Below are 19,003 nucleotides of genomic sequence, written 5' to 3' on the forward strand. Positions count from 1 at the left end.
TGATACGTATTTTCAATTTCTGTATATCACAACTGATTGAATTGTTTATGCCTTAAATTTAATTAACTTACTTGTTTTGCATTATACATATAGGTCAACTGATGAATGATCGTTTGCGTTTGTAAATTTAATAATCTGATTGGCTATGTATTGTATACTTTTAGTACAGCTATCGATGTAGCTCAGTCGGCAGATTCGCTGTGCTGCTGATCCGGAGCTGCGCTCGGGCTTGGGTTGGATCGCCCTTTGGTCTCATTGAATGGTTTCTTCCGAGGTTTTACTCAGCCGTGGGACTGAAGCCGGATGGTCTATGGCGAGTCCTCGGCATCACTTCATTTCCCCCTTTGATTTGATTACCTTGATGGGTTTTTCCGAGGTTTTCCCCAACCAAAAAGCAAATGCCGGGTTATCTTTTGGCGAATTCTCGGACCTCACCTCATCATTGTAGAAAATTACTACATTGTAAAACTGTAAAAATTGTAAAATATTGTAAAATTTTGTAAAAATTGTAATTGTAATATTGTAATATTTTGACTTGTTCCACATCTTAAAGATTCGTTGCTCATGTAAGATCTATGGAAGATAATAAATGAATGAAATTAATGAATGAGATAACATTAAGATATATGACGAAAGGAATGCGGAAAAGATGGAAGGTTGAAGAGTGCTGGGTTTGCAGTGAAGGACCTAATCTTGGTCAGAAAACATTGAATGAATATTGAGAAATTATAAATGTGTACTAGACAGTAAATTATAAAGATTGAAGTGCTTGAGAATTGAGAATAATGCTCAGTCGTCGATGGGTACGATGCGGAACTTCTGGGAGTCGGCCCCCGTCTTGGTGTAACCTTTCAGCGGGGTTCCGTCCGCTGTAGTATTGTTGGGAACCCCCATGACCGTCCCTAGGGCACTTCGGATGGTGAAGTCATCATCCAAGTGCTACTTCTGATTGTCGCCGCCATTGTCCGGCCACATCACTACCGGCCCGGTTTCTGCATCGTCCTTCAGGTCCATAACTAGCCTGTAAGACATAATAGTAATATACGTTACAAGAGCGGTATGTTGACGTTTTCATGGTCGAGGAAAAGATTGAAAAAGCGAAACGTAGTTGAGCTTTATTAATTTCCGAGAACATGAAAACAAACATACCGCTCGTGTATCGTACATTATTTTGTGCGAAGATCATTTATTACATGCCTGAAAGACGAATTTCTAATTATTTGCAGTGAAATCTCCATGTTGGTTTCTGTTTAACGACGGCAACTTCGGAACACCAAAATATCTTTCTTCAACATTGTTGCTATAAAATGTTTTCTGTGTTTACTATACTCCAGCAGGCCGTGATATACGTCTGTCTTTTTTTTCCCCCAGTCTATAAATGCGAACTTAAGCCAAACGGTAAGGTTATGTAATGATTTATTTTTCATTTTAATATTTTAACAATATTATTTATATAACATATTGCAGTAATAACATCGGCATCTGGAATCTTGTTGATTTTTTCACGGCTTCCTTAATGTTACTTGTATCAAGGAATGCAATAAGTTTCGTGGAGTAGTAGACTTTACTTAATTTTTGAAAATATTTAAAAACAATAATTAACACTGCAATTTAGGTGAAATTGCAGTGGTAAGTTTCTAATTTATAATTATTACTATGTTAAACGTCTCTAAAAATAATATGTTAAAAGCCTAAAGCAGTAAAATGAATGTCGCGCTTAAGCGGTAAGAAGAGGGAAATTGTTATGTGTTACGTTGGGAATAATGAATGTGGTATTTCACACTTACCGCGTATTGGTTCTGTGCGGAAAACAAGCAAATACGCACGATCTCGCACAAAACAATTTATTTGTGAGGAACTGTCACGTCTGCACGATACATTAAAGTTGTCGAAGACATTAGCTATTACTAGGGCTAGGATTTTGATGACCTATAAATCATGAAAAAATGTCCTAAAAATAATGCGTTTATGACCTAAAATCTTTTGAAAAAATGCCCTTAAAATGCCCTAAAATTGATCTTACATAATTGGCTTAGTAGGAAAAGAGATTTTGTACTACTTAAAGTTTAGACTAGTAATTTAATTACATTTTACATATTTTTTTTCTAAGTAGTACACTTTAATTAATTATTTTACCTGGATGTAGTTTCCATGTATGATTTTTTACCTCTGCTTCGGCTTGTGGACGTGATGTCAGCAGTCGGCTGGTCGGTCTTGGCCCTTCATGGGCTGTAGCGCCATGGATTTACTTTACTTTTAGTTTCCATGTAGTCTACCACAAGGCCACTCTTATCCGGAATTAGCAGGTATAGAGGAGTCTATATTGAAGGGGTGGTTGGACTGATACATTACATGGTGTGTATTACGTTAAAATGGCAATATTTGTGTAGAAAAACGATTAAAATATTATACAAAATAATGGGTATTAATGGACAAAATATGTAAAGAAAATATCAAAGGAAATGAACATTATTTCACATTAATAATGGGGATTTATGGCCAAAATTAAATGAAAATGCGTAAAAAATGACCGAATAAAACAAAAGATGCTCTTATGAGTTGAAACAGGCAAAAAATGCAAAAAATTCCCTAACAAATATATCTTAAAACACTCAGTTTATCACATAACATATAAATACTAAAGCAGCTATGTTTCTGGCTTACTAGAAAAAAGATGCAATTTCATCAAAATCCTAGCCCTAGCCATTACTTAATGAACTAGTTCATAAGTTATCTGAACAAGACTAATTGTTAGGGATGAGTATTTTGTGTTCTAAGAAAATGGAAAATATCTTAAATGGGTCGCGAGTTACCTAGAATCAAAATGCACTTTCTTCAAATTATGAAATATGGGATTAAGGTATGTTTCAGTGCAGAATTTTACAGGGAATGTGATAAACTGCTCGTTTGGAGTCAAACTGGAATTTATCTGCCTCAAACTCAAAAGTAAAATCACCGTATTTAGTGTAACTGTACTAGTTTTTCTTCTTTTCTGACAAATCAGATTTCTAGATGAAGTGGAGTTGATTCTAGGCGAATCAAATATTTATTTGAATATACTTACAATTTCTTGAACCCTATTTTACCCGAAAGTACATTAGGGTTATAGTTTGTATGATTATAATAAGAATTCATTTGACGTGGGTAACCCAGTGTTGCTACTAAAAATTAACACACACGCACGCACGCACGCACGCACACTACAATTGAATTAATTACAAGTTCTTAAATATAGTACATATAAAATTAAAAAACTGTTTATAGCAGCATGTTTTCCTAAACACATTGGATAATGAATAATTTCAAAGGAAAATTTGATCCGGGGCCGATTGTCGATCCCGGGACTCTTCGCTTAGCGCACAAAGGCTCTACCGACTGAGCTACCCAAAGAACTATACACAACACTGTCACAATTCTTCATTTCATAGCATATTTCATCTTATGACGAGTTGCCAAACTAACTTACTATTATGACAAGTGTTGTTTGGCATGTTTCCACGTATTCACATATTTTTTCTGTTCTAGTGATATTTAACTTATTTTATATTTTTGTTTTCATATTTTCCGATAATGGTATATCTATAATGTGATAAGTTGAGCTATATATAATCATAATTTTCCTTACTGTGTGTACTTAAAAATATTGTATTCATTGTATGCTTTGTACTGCACTATTTTATTACTACTATTAATATTATTATTACTATTAGGCCTGTTATTATTTTATTATTATTATTATTATTACTATTCTTATTTATTATTATTATTATTATTATTATTATTATTATTATTATTATTATTATTATTATTGTCAATAATTGTCTTATTTTTTTATACTTTGTATGCCTCATTTATTTTTGACCTGCTCTTCACATTTTATTATGCTTTTTTATTTCCTTCTCTGTATTATATATTATGTCTGATTTCTTCTTACTTGTTGTTTACATTTTATTATTATTATCTTATTCAGTTTTGTATGTAAAATTGTAGTGTACTTTGTAAATTTGTAGTGTTTTTGTAACGCAGTTTTACTCCTGGTTGAGTGTTAGAGAAGGCCGTATGGCCTTAACTCTGCCAGGTTAAATAAATCATTATTATTACTATTATTATTAATTTTATTATTATTATTATTATTATTATTATTATTATTATTATTATTATTTTGGGAAAGCCATTATTTAATTCTCAATGCGCTAAGTCAATTTAGGAGAGCAGTGTGTTATGATTATAAATGATTCAAATAAATTTAGTTTTGTTCTTTACATGTGCAGAAATGTTATCCTAACAAATGTAACACTGAAAAATTCCTTTGCTGAACGATAAGTTACAAAGTCTGTAATATTTTACGATATCTTTCACTGTTCACTGTAATGACTGTCTCATTTTCATCCTGAAAAAGTAAGAACCAATTATAGTTCTAGCAGAAACAGCACACCATACTGTGTATTAGCCATTCATGCAATGCCTAAACAACGTTTAATATACAGTAATTGTTGCTGCTCTAATTTCATTTTACAGTTTTGCCAAACTCGTGATATTAATTTGTTTTTTCCGTTATGTTTGTTTTACGTACGGCTGAATTTCCGACTACTTTATTTTAAACATGTAATTTCAGTCATTCAAGGCCTACTATAATTAATGACGTCATTGTATAAACAGAATTTGTAGCCAAATTTCTCCAATATCAAACTCATAAAAATAAAAGTGAGAAAAATAGAATAAAAGGAACGATTAAAGGGAGGAGTGAAAAAAAAATTGAAGGGAGAAAGGAAAATAAGTAATCTGGAAATAAAAGGAAGGAAGAAAAGAGTGAAAGTAACAAATAAAAACACAAGAACGACGGAATAAATGACGGTGGCAGTCAAAATAAATACTCTCAGAAAACGAGGCCAAAATATTCTTTTCCCATGAGCAACATATACAGGGACATCATTTTATTTTTACTTCAATTTTTATTGTACCTGAGTTTTTGAATGTACTTCACTCCCATCCCTTCTACTAATGACGTTCCAACTGTCCTGCACACAGAACCAAGACCGCAGTGAGTTAGTGAGTATAGTATGTTTCAGAAATATGTTCGCGTTTTCCAGTGACGAAAGAGCTTTCAATATTGAATCATATTTTCGCACAGGTACTGTCGTCCATTTGCCTACGTCGCATCCCGATTTCCCCCACTTGCTTCTCCTCGTCCCTCTGTAAGGGCTAGTGGCTGGGCTGTCTGAAAACAATAATTTCTGTTAAGAATTGGACGTCTACTTATTATTATAAAATTGTTTAAAATAACTTAAATAAAAGGGCCTTGTCGAGTAATTAACTGTCACGTGATTTCCCCCTTTCTACGATCCTGCAACATAACCACTTGGACGGACAGTAGATAGCATGTCTAAATAATTTTATCTGTGCGGGTCGGGCAGAAGTGAAGATTGAATTTACAGTACGTAAGGTAATCTTTTATAGAGTAGGTACAGAATTATTTCAACATGAGTTACTAGTACGGAGGACGAAACTGGTAATAATTGAAATTAGATACAATAGTCTATCGTGCGATAATATGCGCAAAAGAACTGACGCCTGTATCGAACCATTTTCAAAAATGTGTTTAAATATCCATATTATGATTATTTTTCAATTTAACTTCATTCTCTATATTGTACGCTAATGTGCTGTAGGCAGTATAATATACACTGCATAATGAATACATTCGCATGGATAGCTCAGTTCGTGAGTAAAAACACTTATTGTTAATACAGTAATGTATTTTGATTAAACAAAAACCTAATGAAAATTATCAAACTCAAACTTCCGATATTTCCTAGTTTACGTAACTGGATGAGCTACTTTTCTTCCCTCCTATACCTAGTAAAGTGATTTGTTTGTATTTTACGCCAGTATCATCGAACTCCAGTCGTGGAAGGGGTAGCAAATGGTATTTCCGGTTCTCGATCCGTTAATTGGAAGGTATAGCCTGGTTAATATTAAAAATGTTAGTAAAAATAAAATGATGTCCCTGTATTTAATCACAAGGAACTGTCGGGGCTCGCATATGATCCCTGTTGTGAAAAGCTGGTAACTCTCGACATGTGAATACGTACCCATTGAGCTTGCTATGAATCCTGCCCTTCTTGAATTCCCACTGCTGATTTTCACCGCCGGTGTATTCGAACAGGATGACCTGTGCTCCCGGGTTTTCGTCGTTGTCCTTGACGTCCAAGTATTTACCAGAATTTACGTTCTGAATGAAGAAAGCCATGGTTGATTATTGAGTTCTGTAAAATCAACACAGAGACTGTCTTCAGCATTCTCTAGTTTAATATAATAATAATAATAATAATAATAATAATAATAATAATAATTTATTTATTTATTATTTATTTATTATTAATATTTGTGTGCTGACCAACAGCCAGAGGCCAATTATAGTTCAGCACAATACACAAACAGAAGATACAAAGGTGCAAAACAAAAATAAATAATATCTTAAATAACAAAAACATACATAAATAAAATTGAGTACAAACAGTAAAAACTAATAATCAAAACGAAACTAAACCTTAAAAGGATCTAAATTGTGCCCATGCAAATTGGCATATTTTATGCATCTACAGACTGGAGAAAGTGATTTTGAATTCCGGTTATAAAAATTTTTTTGAAATCTTAAACCTTTTGTAGGAATACGAAGGCTGATATTGTTTATGATAGACTCACAATCAATATCACCCTTGATAACTTTGCAAAAAAATTGATAATCAAGATTTAGACGTCTAGCATAAAGGCTACAACAGTTAAAATATTTACAGGTAATCTCATAGTTAAAGTCAGAGGAATTGGGTATATATCGAAAAGCACATAAGGAAATAAATTTTCTTTGAATATTTTCCAATTTAACCGAATCGGTTGAAGTAAAGGAATTCCAGGCTACAGATGCATTTTCAAGTTTAGAGCGAACCAAAGTAAAGTATAGAATTAATAGTGACTCAGGAGTAATAATAATAATAATAATAATAATAATAATAATAATAATAATAATAATAATAATAATAATAATAATAATAATAATTTATTTTAGCTGGCAGAGTTAAGGCCGTAAGGCCTTCTCTTCCACTCAACCAGCAAAAAGTGTATATACATATGCATGAACTTACAAAGAATTCAACAATTTGATTTAGATGAGAGTTACATGTATACAAGAGTTATTTATACGAATTAAACAACAAAGTACTATGAACTATTAATTAAACACTGAAATAAACTGTGTAGCAGAATTAAACTAAAATACATAGAATGTTAATATATTTTAAATAATATTAGATAATAGAAAGAGATTATTATGAACAATTTTGAAAATACAGCACAAGACGAAATATTAAGTCAACATTAGTAGAAGCTAAATGTCTCACATCTGCTGGTCTAAAGCATAGCATAAATTTTGGCCCTCGGTTGTACAATGCTTTAACTAAATTACACCCAGAACTTCTAACATGTAACCCACTAACATATAGGCCTAACAAGAAAATTAGAAACGTGTTAATATCTTCAATTTGATTAAATAAATTTATAGCCTATGTGTATGAATTAATCAACCTATGTTATATTTGTATTATATATATATATATATATATATATATATATATATATATATATATATTAGTCCTACTTTTCACGTGCGATATTATTCTTCTCTAGTGTTAATATTATATTATATAATTCCATTGCCGCTGTAATTATATTTTAGTTCCTATTTTATTTTACTTATTTATTTGTATTATTATTATTATTATTATTATTATTATTATTTTTTTTTTATTTTAATATTATATCTGAACTGCGACCGAGCACGAGCGCTGCTCATTCGGTCTCAAATTTTGTTATTACTACTGTATCTTCTTTTTATATTGCTTGTATTATTTTATTTCTATTTCTTGTTAGTTTTGTAATTATATTTCTTTATTATGTATATTTAAATTTAAATAAATAAATAAATAAATACATAAATCAGGATGATATCTAAAGAAAAAAGTAACAATGTAGTCAGTGATAGTTTAAATCAGTATGATTGGAGTGAAATGATAATAAGGTTATCTTTTAAGCTGTTCTTAAAGATGTTTGTTGTCTTGCAGCCCCTAATAGTTTGTGACAAGGAATTCCATTGACGCGAGGTGGATATTGTAAAAGATGATGAATAACAAGATGTTCTATGAAGAGGTATACTTAGTGTGCCACAGATAAGTGATCTGGTATTTACGTCGTGGTTAGAGTATAGATAAGAGAAACGAGAAGAAAGGTAGGTATGTAATAAACGATCTTCGCACAAAATAATGTACGATACACGAGCGATATGTTTGTTTTCATGTTCTCGGAAATTAAAAAAGCTCAACTACGTTTCGCTTTTTCAATCTTTTCCTCGACCATGAAAACGTTAACATACCGCTCTTGTAACGTATATTACTATATTAGTTAAGAGTTACCTAATGAATGAATGAATATTTGAAATTGATTGAGATTTCTTCATCATTCCATAGAATTCCCCAATCGTCGGCTGGCGACGTACGGAGGGGACTGGGCTAGGACGAGGAGGGTTGCCTGTTCGAAACCTGAGTACGCAGCGAACCTTAGTGTAGTCAGCCGGTGTGGGTTTGGGAATAATAATAGTTATAATAAATAATAATAGTTTTATTTTCCCTGGCAGAGTTAAGGCCATCAGGCCTTTTCTTCCACTCAAGCAGGATCAAATCACATACAAAAAATACATACCGGTATACAAATATTAACTTAAAAATAATAATAATAATAAAAAACATAATTAAGTAAAAAAGAGAGATTGAATACATATACACAATCAATATTAACTTTAAAATAACAATAACAAAAAAATAAATAATAAAAAAAGACACTGAATACATAATCACAAACAGGAAAATACATCTAGTATACAGTATTAACTTAAAAAAAAGAATTAATACATATGAATATAATCTCACAACTAAAGGAATAGTACAATTAGTATGATCAGCACAGCACGTGTTACATTGAGACAATGACAATTACCTAGATATAAGGGTTGATGGAAAAATAAAGTAATGACTGTGTAAAATAATAATAATAATAATAATAATAATAATAATAATAATAATAATAATAATAATAGTAGTAGTAGTAATAATAAATAAAAATGATACCTAAAAACTAATTCTTTGCATTTAAAATATATCTAAACAACCTAATTTTAAACAACTGAGGACTAAGACTACCCTGATTTCGAGCGGCAGCGAATTCGATGAGCGGTCCGTGGCTATTGAGAAAGAACTTGAGTACAGAGATGTCTGATGACATGGTATTGATAGCAACAGATTGTGCTGTGAACGTGTATTACGATTATGATGTGAAGCTAGGAGAGTAAACCGAGAGGCAAGGTAGTTGGGTGTGGAATCATGTATAATTCGATATAGCAGGCAAAGAGAATGTACTAAACGTCTATCTTGCAAGCGGAGCCAGGAGAGTCGTAGAAAATATTCCGATATATGATCATGTCGGCGGATATTGAAAATAAATCGGTCGCAGACATTATGTACACGTTGAAGTTTTTGAGAAAGTTCAGCACTTAGGTCGCTATATAAAACATCACAATAGTCAAAGTGAGGCATTACAAGAGTCTGTACTAGAATTTGTTTGAGTTTAGTAGGAAGGAAATTTTTCAGGTGTTTCAAAGAATGCATGATAGAGAAAACTTTTCTACAGATATATCTGATTTGCGTATTCCAGTTCATATTTGAGTCGAAATATGTAGATGCCGAGGTTTTTTACAGTTGCACTGAAAGGAATTATTTTGTTGTTGAGAGAGACAGGCTGAAGGGTGTTCATATTAATGGAGGATAAAAGCCTTTGCTGCCTAACTTGAGGGTTAGCAGATAGTAACAGGTCGCAGTGCTGGGCCATAGTGCCCTCATCCCGTAATTTCCTTTCCAATTCCATTTCATTCCCATTTAGAAATGCAGTGTATGAGAGTATGATAAGAAAAGTAAGTAATGAAGAGTATGCGATATATTTTCTTTTCATATAAAGCGACATTCCGAAATTAGGCCCAGTTCATAAGAAATCTTTCACTATGGTTCATTCAAAGGGTATCGTACGTGTCTCTTATCGCCTTAATATTACAGAACTCGCAATTACAAATCAAATGAATTGTGGCAAAGTTCTGTAGCCGCTCTCGATGCCGAGATATTACTGAAGGAGGTCTTGCTGCACTTGTAATTTCATATAATCTACAAGTTCGGCGCCCTCATGCCTGTAGGGAAGGAATGTGACGTCATTGGGCATGGTCATACAAGTTACATTGGTTCATGGTCTAACTACTAACAACATTAGCATTGTGGCTATGGCTCATAGAGTTAAGTAAGCATTTGAAATTCTTTCATTTTTTGTTTCACTACAGATCCCGGAAAAAGATGCCCAAATTCGGTGCGGAGAAGACGTATTCTACAACGAGTACAACATTATAACTATCGTTTAAAACCGTTGGATAAAAGAAACGTGTTTGAAATACGTAGTTGTGTTACATTGTACCAGTACTTGAGTAACTTCTGTACCTGTCGTTAACGAAGACATGCCAGATGCGTCATACATCTACTTTAATAGAGAGAGATATCTTGCAACTTACAATTTAAATTCAAATAGATCAGGCCAGGTTAATAAAGAAAGGGACATTGTGGAGTGTATTGGTTGAATAACGAGAGAAAATTGAAGAAATCCGTGAAAAATCCTCATAACCTTGGTTTTGACCGTGATAAATACTACTAAATACTCTGCCGTCGCCGAGATTTGAACTCAGGTCCTCGGGCGTCTTGAGCCAGTGCTCTGCAAACTGAACTATAAGGTGGTTTTTCTTTTACAGTAGGCTAACTACCAATGTCACATATTTTAAGAAGTCCACACCTGTGGAGTAATGGTCAGCGCGTCTGGCTGCGAAACCAGGTGGCCCGGGTTCGAATCCCGGTCGGAGCAAGTTATCTGGTTGAGGCTTTTTCCGGGGTTGTCCCTCAACTCAATACGAGCAAATGCCTGGTAACTTTCGGTGTTGGACCCCGGACTCATTTCACCGGCATTATCACCTTCATATCATTCAGACGCTAAATAACCTAGATGTTGATACAGCGTCGTAAAATAATCCAATAAAATAAAATAAAAGGATTTTAAGAATCCTTTCGGTCTGATAATTTTGGAAGGTTTCCTTGTATGTTTCGGATATTCTGAATAAATATAAGAAACTATTGAGAAAAAAAAGACTAGCAAAGATTGTACGATCAAGTACACTGTTCCGTCGATATAGGAGAACGTCAATTTTACCTACTTACATATAATACTCGGCAAGCATCATATTTAGGTAGACCATGAAAGTCAAGAAATATTATGGACAGTAAAAACTCGATCATACGGAAATGGGTATTTAAGAGTTGTTAATTCATTACAAAAAGTGAGTCTGATACAACGTAAATGCAATTTAATTTTATTTCCTAGAATATATATAAAGTAAAATAATAAATAAATAAATAAATAAATAAATAAATAAATAAATAAATAAATAAATAAATAAATAAACGGTTAAGAAGCTTTTATTATCCAGTCTGCTCTCGAAAAATCTGAAAGTTAGAATTTATAAAACACTTATATTACCGGGTGTTCTGTATGGTTGTGAAACTTGGACTCTCACTTTGAGAGAGGGACAGAGGTTAAGAGTGTTTGAGAATAAGGTGCTTAGGAAAATATTTGAGGCTAAGAGGGATGAAGTTACAGGAGAACGAAGAAAGTTACACAACGCAGAACCGCACGCATTGTATTCTTCACCTGACATAATGAGGAGCATTAAATCCAGACTTTTGAGATGGGCAGGGCATGTAGCATGAATGGGTGAATCTAGAAATGCATAGACTATAGAGTGTTAGTTGGACGACTTGAGGGAAAAAAGTCCTTTGGGGAGGTCAAGGCTTAGGTAGGAGGATAATATTAAAACAGATTTGAGGGAGGTGGGATATGGCGGTAGAGACTGGATTATTCTTGCTCAGGATAGGGACCGATGGCGGGCTTGTGTGAGGGCGGCAATGAACCTCTGGGTTTCTTGAAAGCTATTTGCAAGTAATAAATAAATACATAAATAAACAAATAAATAGATAAATAACTACATAAATAAAAAAATACATAGACATACAAATAAACAAAAAATAAAGGAACAAACAAAGAAACAAATAAGTACATAAATAAACAAACAAATGAACAAAAATAAACTAATAAATAAATATATAAACAAACAAAGGAATAAAAATGAGTAAATAACCAAATAAACTTTTACCGGTACCTAAAACTCTCCTGTAATATCTTTAATATTTGCGCCGTTTTAAAGACGTTGAATAATATCTACTCAGACGTGAACGTGTTTGTGACATGAGCTTTACCGGTATGCGGGAGCTTGGATTCTCGTCACAACAACAGAAGACTACATTGTAATGTTTTGTTGCTTTCTTTAGACTCAAACGCATTCTGCTAAATATTCAAAGCAGTGTGTAAGGTAATGTCAGCTCTTTCTTACCCAGTAGTTCAGTGTTGCCGTTGAGATGTGGACTAGCTTCTGATACCAGGACTGGTGCAGCCCTCCGTTTATGTATATAGACATAGACGTTATATAATTCCACATCACGTGGTATAATACAATGTTGTAATCACCCGTTTCAAGCCTCATACATTAGTTTGTTTTATCAATGTGAAGATATAATCCGGCTTGGAAACTCGTTTGTAATTGGTTTTCATATTGTCACCATGCAACGCGCGCAGTATTCCCAATTGTAGCAGAAAGACGAAAGGCTGGTTCCCAATAAACCGGGAACAAAAACGACAACGTGAACGAGAATGAAAATAATGTTAAAATAAATGTATTTATGCTCGACCATGCCGAAATGTAGTAATTATACACCTGGTAGTAGCCCTTTAATGGACCTCATTAAAGTACACCTACTCATTATAATTCAGTTGTTCAACCAATGAGAAATCATCTTTGTACCATTATGAAACCGCAAGTATCGATTATTGTCGGATATGCAATCGAAAGACAATTAGCGAAAAGTCACGGAGGCTGGAAATCCAATACTGTCGCAGGAGGTTATGTTCTGTTACTATAATAATTAGCGTTAATTCTAAATAATATTCAAATAAATTCAATTTGTCATCTCGTTTTTCAATTCTAAATCAATTTCCAGGTTATATCAAGACTAATATTCATGTTATTCTCTAGATCAGCCGTGGCGAAAAGGCCATGGTGCGCCGAGCCACTGTGTAAGCTGCAAGGTGCATAGCACCTATGGAGGTAGGCGAAGAACCGAAGGGGAAGTTAATGTTTAGGACGTATAACGAAGAAAGAAATGAACAAGCACACATAGGACACATTATATCAACCTAAAATTAACTGTCTTCAGAATGTCTCTGCGACAAAGTTTCAAAATCAGGAATTATGTCACATACTGCCAGTCGTAGTTGATCACGAAGGTATTTGTCTGTCAGTCGTGATCTAAATTTGATTTTTACTATTTTCATTGTTGAAAATAATTTTTCACAAACGTAAGTTACAGCGAACATGGCTTCAACGGAGCAAGCGAAAGAACGAAGCTTCAAATATTTATTTTTTTCCAAAGATTTGAAAAGTTCAATATCTGTCAAGTCCTTACATCTAGCTTTCATTTAACGTCACATTGTAAATCTGTGAGTTTAAATTGAAAATCTAACCGCATTATTCTTACATCTGCTGTAAAAGAATCGACGTACAGAGATAATAATAATAATAATAATAATAATAATAATAATAATAATAATAATAATAATAATAATAACACTTAACCGTTTAATGTTTCATCAGTAACATGTAGTAACTTATAATGTCGTTTTATGTTATACAACCGTTTTCCTAGTAATATTTGTGAACAAATCATACATTTAATATTTTCATCATATTGTAAGCAAAAGAATGCATCCTCCCATCCTACTTGAAACTTTCGTTTTTTATAGAGGTACATGGTTTCGAGAGATATTTAGACGATACGCCACTCGCAGGTCCGAGACAAATACAAATAGAACGGAGTTTGACTCCAGTGAGTAAGAGGGTGGGGGTTGTAGGTAGGAAGCGAGAGAAAAGCACTGCGAGCCACAATGTGTTCGTGAGTCGCATTTTCGCCGCGGCTGCTCTAGATTATATCAAGGTCAATCACATTCGTGCCTCGGAAAAAATCAATACTTTCGAGTCTGCGCACATCTCACAATTCAGGTCAGTTCCGCTCCTCACTTACATAACCATAACATGAATACTTATGATTAATTTCAAGTTAGAAATATGGTCGAGCATAAAAAGCTGTATGAAACTTGCCTACTTGTATAATAGTAGTAATTAAGACGCTCGTATGAAAATTATGAAACTCGCTTGCGCTCGTTTCATAAACAAACATACTCGCGTCTTAATCACTACCATTATAGGCTCTTTGCATAATGTACTATTAAATGTGAGCATTCACAATTAACTACTGGGTGTTCAGTTCAAAGTGTGTCATGGCTCGCTGTATGTCGTCATGTGGCTAGTCGATGAGCCTAGAGAATTCAATCTTCCTACACTTCCGCAGAGGTGTATTACTTATGTGCCAGAGAAGTTGCCTAGCAAGTACGGCGTTCATTCAGAAGAGTACTTGCCGATACGAACGGTAACGCCGGTAGTGGCAGGAATGTGAACTGTTTCGAAACATTTACTGAGGTGAGTTTTTTTCTTACTGTCGGGATATGGCGAGAGGGTTAAGACGATTACTTACGTATTTGTTGTCATTAACTTGAACGGTCAACATGGACACGGAGCATTTGATTTGTGTTGTGGAATGTTGCCGTACGCAACCGATGATAACAAATACCCTGCGTACGACTTGCCCGTGCAAAACACAGTTCGAGAGAGGTTATGGTAGCACACAGATTTTACAGACCGCCATCTGTTGCTACGACGTTCAAGTTATACCGTACACGTTCTCAAGTTCAGATTGAACGCCTTGAGTAATAGGCAACTTCTCTGACACAAAAGCTGAAACTCGCTTCAAATCGCTGACTCATCAACGGTAACGTCATGACACACTTTGAAATGAACACCCAGTATTGTGAATGCTCACATTTATATACATTTATTTTAACATTATTTCCATATATTGTATTTAATTACTACCTATTCATTGTATTGATATATTTCTTACTTCTCTGTATTCCATATTATGTATTTTTTAAATTATTTTCCGGACCTATATGGGCATCTGTTATGGCAGGTGGATGTATTAATATAATATTTGTAGTATTTTGTTTTATAAACATTAAAAATAATTTATGTACGTAGCATGTTCTTTAAGAGATATCGCTGATGCTTGAAATCACCATTATAAATAGTAAGATCAATGCTTGTACAATAGTTACACACGGAACTAATAGAAGTAGATAACAGTTCCTTTCAGCTATTGAATGCAGAAGTTATAAAATCTGTTCCAAATAATTAACTGATTTAGTTATCAGTTATAGTTTACCATTAGACTGCTGGTTTAATTTCCCTCTTTTCATTTAATTTCAGGTTTAAAATGAGAGAATAAAAATCTAAATAATTACTGAAAATGATTTATTACAATAAATATTCATATTAAATAAATTTTAACTATGTTTCATTTAAATAATATCATTCAGAATTTATATTTATGCTCATGAGCGTCTTTTGAAAGTGAATTAACATCATAAGTCACTACTTTGATATTCCAACAATATAAATTATAGCCTAAAACAAAATCATTCTTATTTATTTGGTCGCATAACACATTTAGAATCCGTTTATATGTATTCATTACACAGAAACTCTGCAGAATGTAGATTAATTTTGGCGATTCTGAAGCTAAGTCTTCTTCATAGATTTTTCGACTCTTAGCGGTTGCCTAGTTCCCTAGTGCCACCTTCTCTATCTCTCCATCGATCCTCTTCCAATCCTCTATTTTCCATAGCTTTTGAAACCCCTTTTATGCTTTACATAACATGAAACGAAGTACGAAGTTTAAATAGTTGGCAACAATGAACTCATAGTCACTGCTCTCGGCCACGTTGATGATAAACCAGTCTTCGTTCTTGATTAGATAGTTGAAGTAGGCTACATCTTGATTACAAAGACGTAAACAGTGTACGTAAACAAGGTAAGCTATGGTCATGGGTGAGTCAGGCTGATTTCAACTACACGCGCGTGCACAGGGTTGCCAGATTGGAGAAAAAGTAGCGGATTGGGCTACACCAGAGCCTTCTTTAGTTACAAGCCGGGGCCATACGTCGGCAACGCTGTAATTGTCATCCGGAGGCTGACCGTACAGTACACGTGTTTGTGCTAATGCCGATTTTCAATGTAAATTAATGTTACAATAAAAGTGTGTGTCGATGGAATTATGTTTGCGGTCGTACCAAACGTTAATTGTTGATGTATTATAAACTAAATGCGTGTTGGTGATAAAAAACAAGACAATAAATGAAAATAAAATGATTGCAGTCTTTGGGAACTTTTACGGTTATGGATGACAAAGTAATTGACTATTCTATTAAATATTAAATATTGTATAACCACATTTTTATATTCTTATCTGCGGTTTGCGTGTATCAGAATTCTAGTCAAATTATTGGGTCTCACGTGCTATATCGATAAAGTTACGCCGTTGCGTTGGTTTTCAATTCAAGCGAATTTTTTGGGGTAATAGAAAATTCGGCGAACGAAATTTGTGCATATAAAAACTCCTTGCCATTTTTTTAACCTTATATATACAACAAAATATTAGAACAATGGAATCAGTCTTGTGGAGGAATGGGAATACCAGTTCAAGGTGGCACAATACATTCATTAATATTTGCAGATGATCAAGTGATAATGGCTCAATCTCGTGAGGATGTGAAATATATGATGAGAAAACTCCTGGATTCATTTGAAGCAGGTGGATTGCACGTAAATATGAAAAAAACTGAATATCTTGTAGTAGGTGGAAACGGAAGAGACATCTCCTTACACCAAGGAACTATTAGAGCTGTTCAAAAATTTAAATATTTGGGGTCATATATTGATGATTTAGGGAGTTGTAACTCCGAAATAGACAGTAGATTGGTGCAAGCAAGAAAAGCCATAAGGATGCTGAATGGAGTGCTGTGGAGCAGGACGATACTGAATGACACCAAGAAGAGGATTTTGACGGCGGTTGTGGAAAGTATAATGACATATGGCGCAGAGGGGTGGACGTAGGTAGAAAGTAAAAAATCTAAGATTTTGGCAGTGGAAATGGACGGAATACGACGTAGTGCCAGAGTTTCCAGAGTAGAAAGAAGGAGAAATGAAGAAGTGAGACGGATGATGGATATGGAGGAGACAGTGATGGACAGAATTGAGAGACGAACTCTTCAATGGTATGGACATGTCAGAAGAATGGAGGAAAGTAGGTGGCCTAAAACTCTTTTGGAATGGTCACCTCATGGTAGAAGGAAGCGGGGTAGGCCAAGAATAACCTAGAGAGGACAGATCCATAGATTGATGAGTGATAGGTCGCTGGAAGGAGATGAATGGCTTGACCGGGACGATTGGCGAATGGGAATACAGAGTAACCGCTAAATAGTGGAGAAACCCTCAAAATGAAAAAATGAAATGAATAATTTTCTCTCCTTGCCATTCTCTTTATATCTCCTAATTTTCTTTCGTTTTTCTTTGAGTTTTTATTTAGCATAACATGAGTTTTCGATCTCTAAATTAACGATTTCTTGTAATAACTTATACGATAATTGAAATCATCACCTAAGTTAAACCATTGTGTTACGCCTCCACGTTTATTCGAAGGGGGCTTCCCCATCTATTATACTCGTATTTCATTCTATTATAACCTATTGTACTCAGTCCAGAAATTTAAAAAAAAAATCTCTCTCCAAATGAGCATTGCTAATTGCAAGAGCACTTATGTGTTCAGCCACTTTCTTTAAGGGGAGAGGATGGTATTTTTTGGTTAAAAATGAGTAAATTATCAAAAAAAAAAAAACAAAATTCTTTAAAATACTCTGTGATATGTGTTGAATGCATAGCATAGTGGGTATTTGTGCCCTTATCGGATGTTGAGTCGCCATTTTTAAACTTCCTGCTTTATAGATTTTTAAATCACTCGCCCACTTTTATTGTTGTTTCCCATAAATTAAATTTTCAAAAATTTTGTTTCTTTAAAATATCCTTTGATATGTGTGGAATGTATTGCATAACATTTGATGAGTATTTGTACCCTTATCGGATGTTGAGTCGCCATTTTAAACTTCCTGCGTTATAGATTTTTAAATCACTCGCCCACTTTTATTGTTGTTTCCCATAAATTAAATTTTCAAAAATTTTTTTTCTTTAAAATACCCTTTGATATGTGTGGAATGCATTGCATAACATTTTATGAGTATTTGTGCCCTTATCGGATGTTGAAACGTCATTTTTAAAATTCCTGCGCTATGGATTTTTAAATCACACGCCCGCTTTTATCGGTTTCCAGTAATTTCATTTTTTTGCTACATTGCCAGACAAAAACTGGATATAATTTCTGAACTATTAAAGATACATGCATGAAATTTAGAACACACATTCTTTAGACTATTAGGAAAAGTTTCTCTGTAACAGAATTTTGTTAATTGATTTCATTTTAAAAATACGTCCGTTTGTTTGCAAGAAAGGAAATCAGAAAATTGTTATTAAATTTTAATTGTTTATATTACAAACGTGTGGACTAATATCAAAATTCTGTTACAGACAGTTTGTAGAACATGCTTTTGCAAATACATTGCAAAAACCTGTTTGAATCTATCTTTAAAAACGGTTTAGATATATCGGTTTTAGTACAATCCTGCATTGGGTATATTTTTTTTTTTTTAAATTTTGGCCCCCAAATAATTTTTTTTTATATTTTTATTTGGTTGAGTT

The 19,003-nt window shown here is 33.7% G+C and overlaps 1 protein-coding gene across 1 annotated transcript; it reads right to left on the reverse strand.

The window, feature by feature from the left end:
- Nucleotides 1–693: 693 nt before the first annotated feature.
- On the reverse strand, nt 694–12,674 carry LOC138699482 (clotting factor G alpha subunit-like). The gene is made up of 3 exons (XM_069825394.1): nt 12,578–12,674; nt 6,093–6,266; nt 694–1,021 (listed from the first exon to the last, which is right to left on the reverse strand). The coding sequence occupies exons 2-3, from the start codon at nt 6,248–6,250 to the stop codon at nt 940–942; spliced, it is 240 nt and encodes a 79-aa protein (XP_069681495.1). The 5' UTR covers nt 6,251–6,266; nt 12,578–12,674; the 3' UTR covers nt 694–939.
- Nucleotides 12,675–19,003: the final 6,329 nt, after the last annotated feature.

The sequence above is a fragment of the Periplaneta americana genome, chromosome 5 (genome assembly GCF_040183065.1).
Source record: "Periplaneta americana isolate PAMFEO1 chromosome 5, P.americana_PAMFEO1_priV1, whole genome shotgun sequence".
Taxonomy (NCBI): Eukaryota; Metazoa; Arthropoda; class Insecta; order Blattodea; family Blattidae; genus Periplaneta; species Periplaneta americana.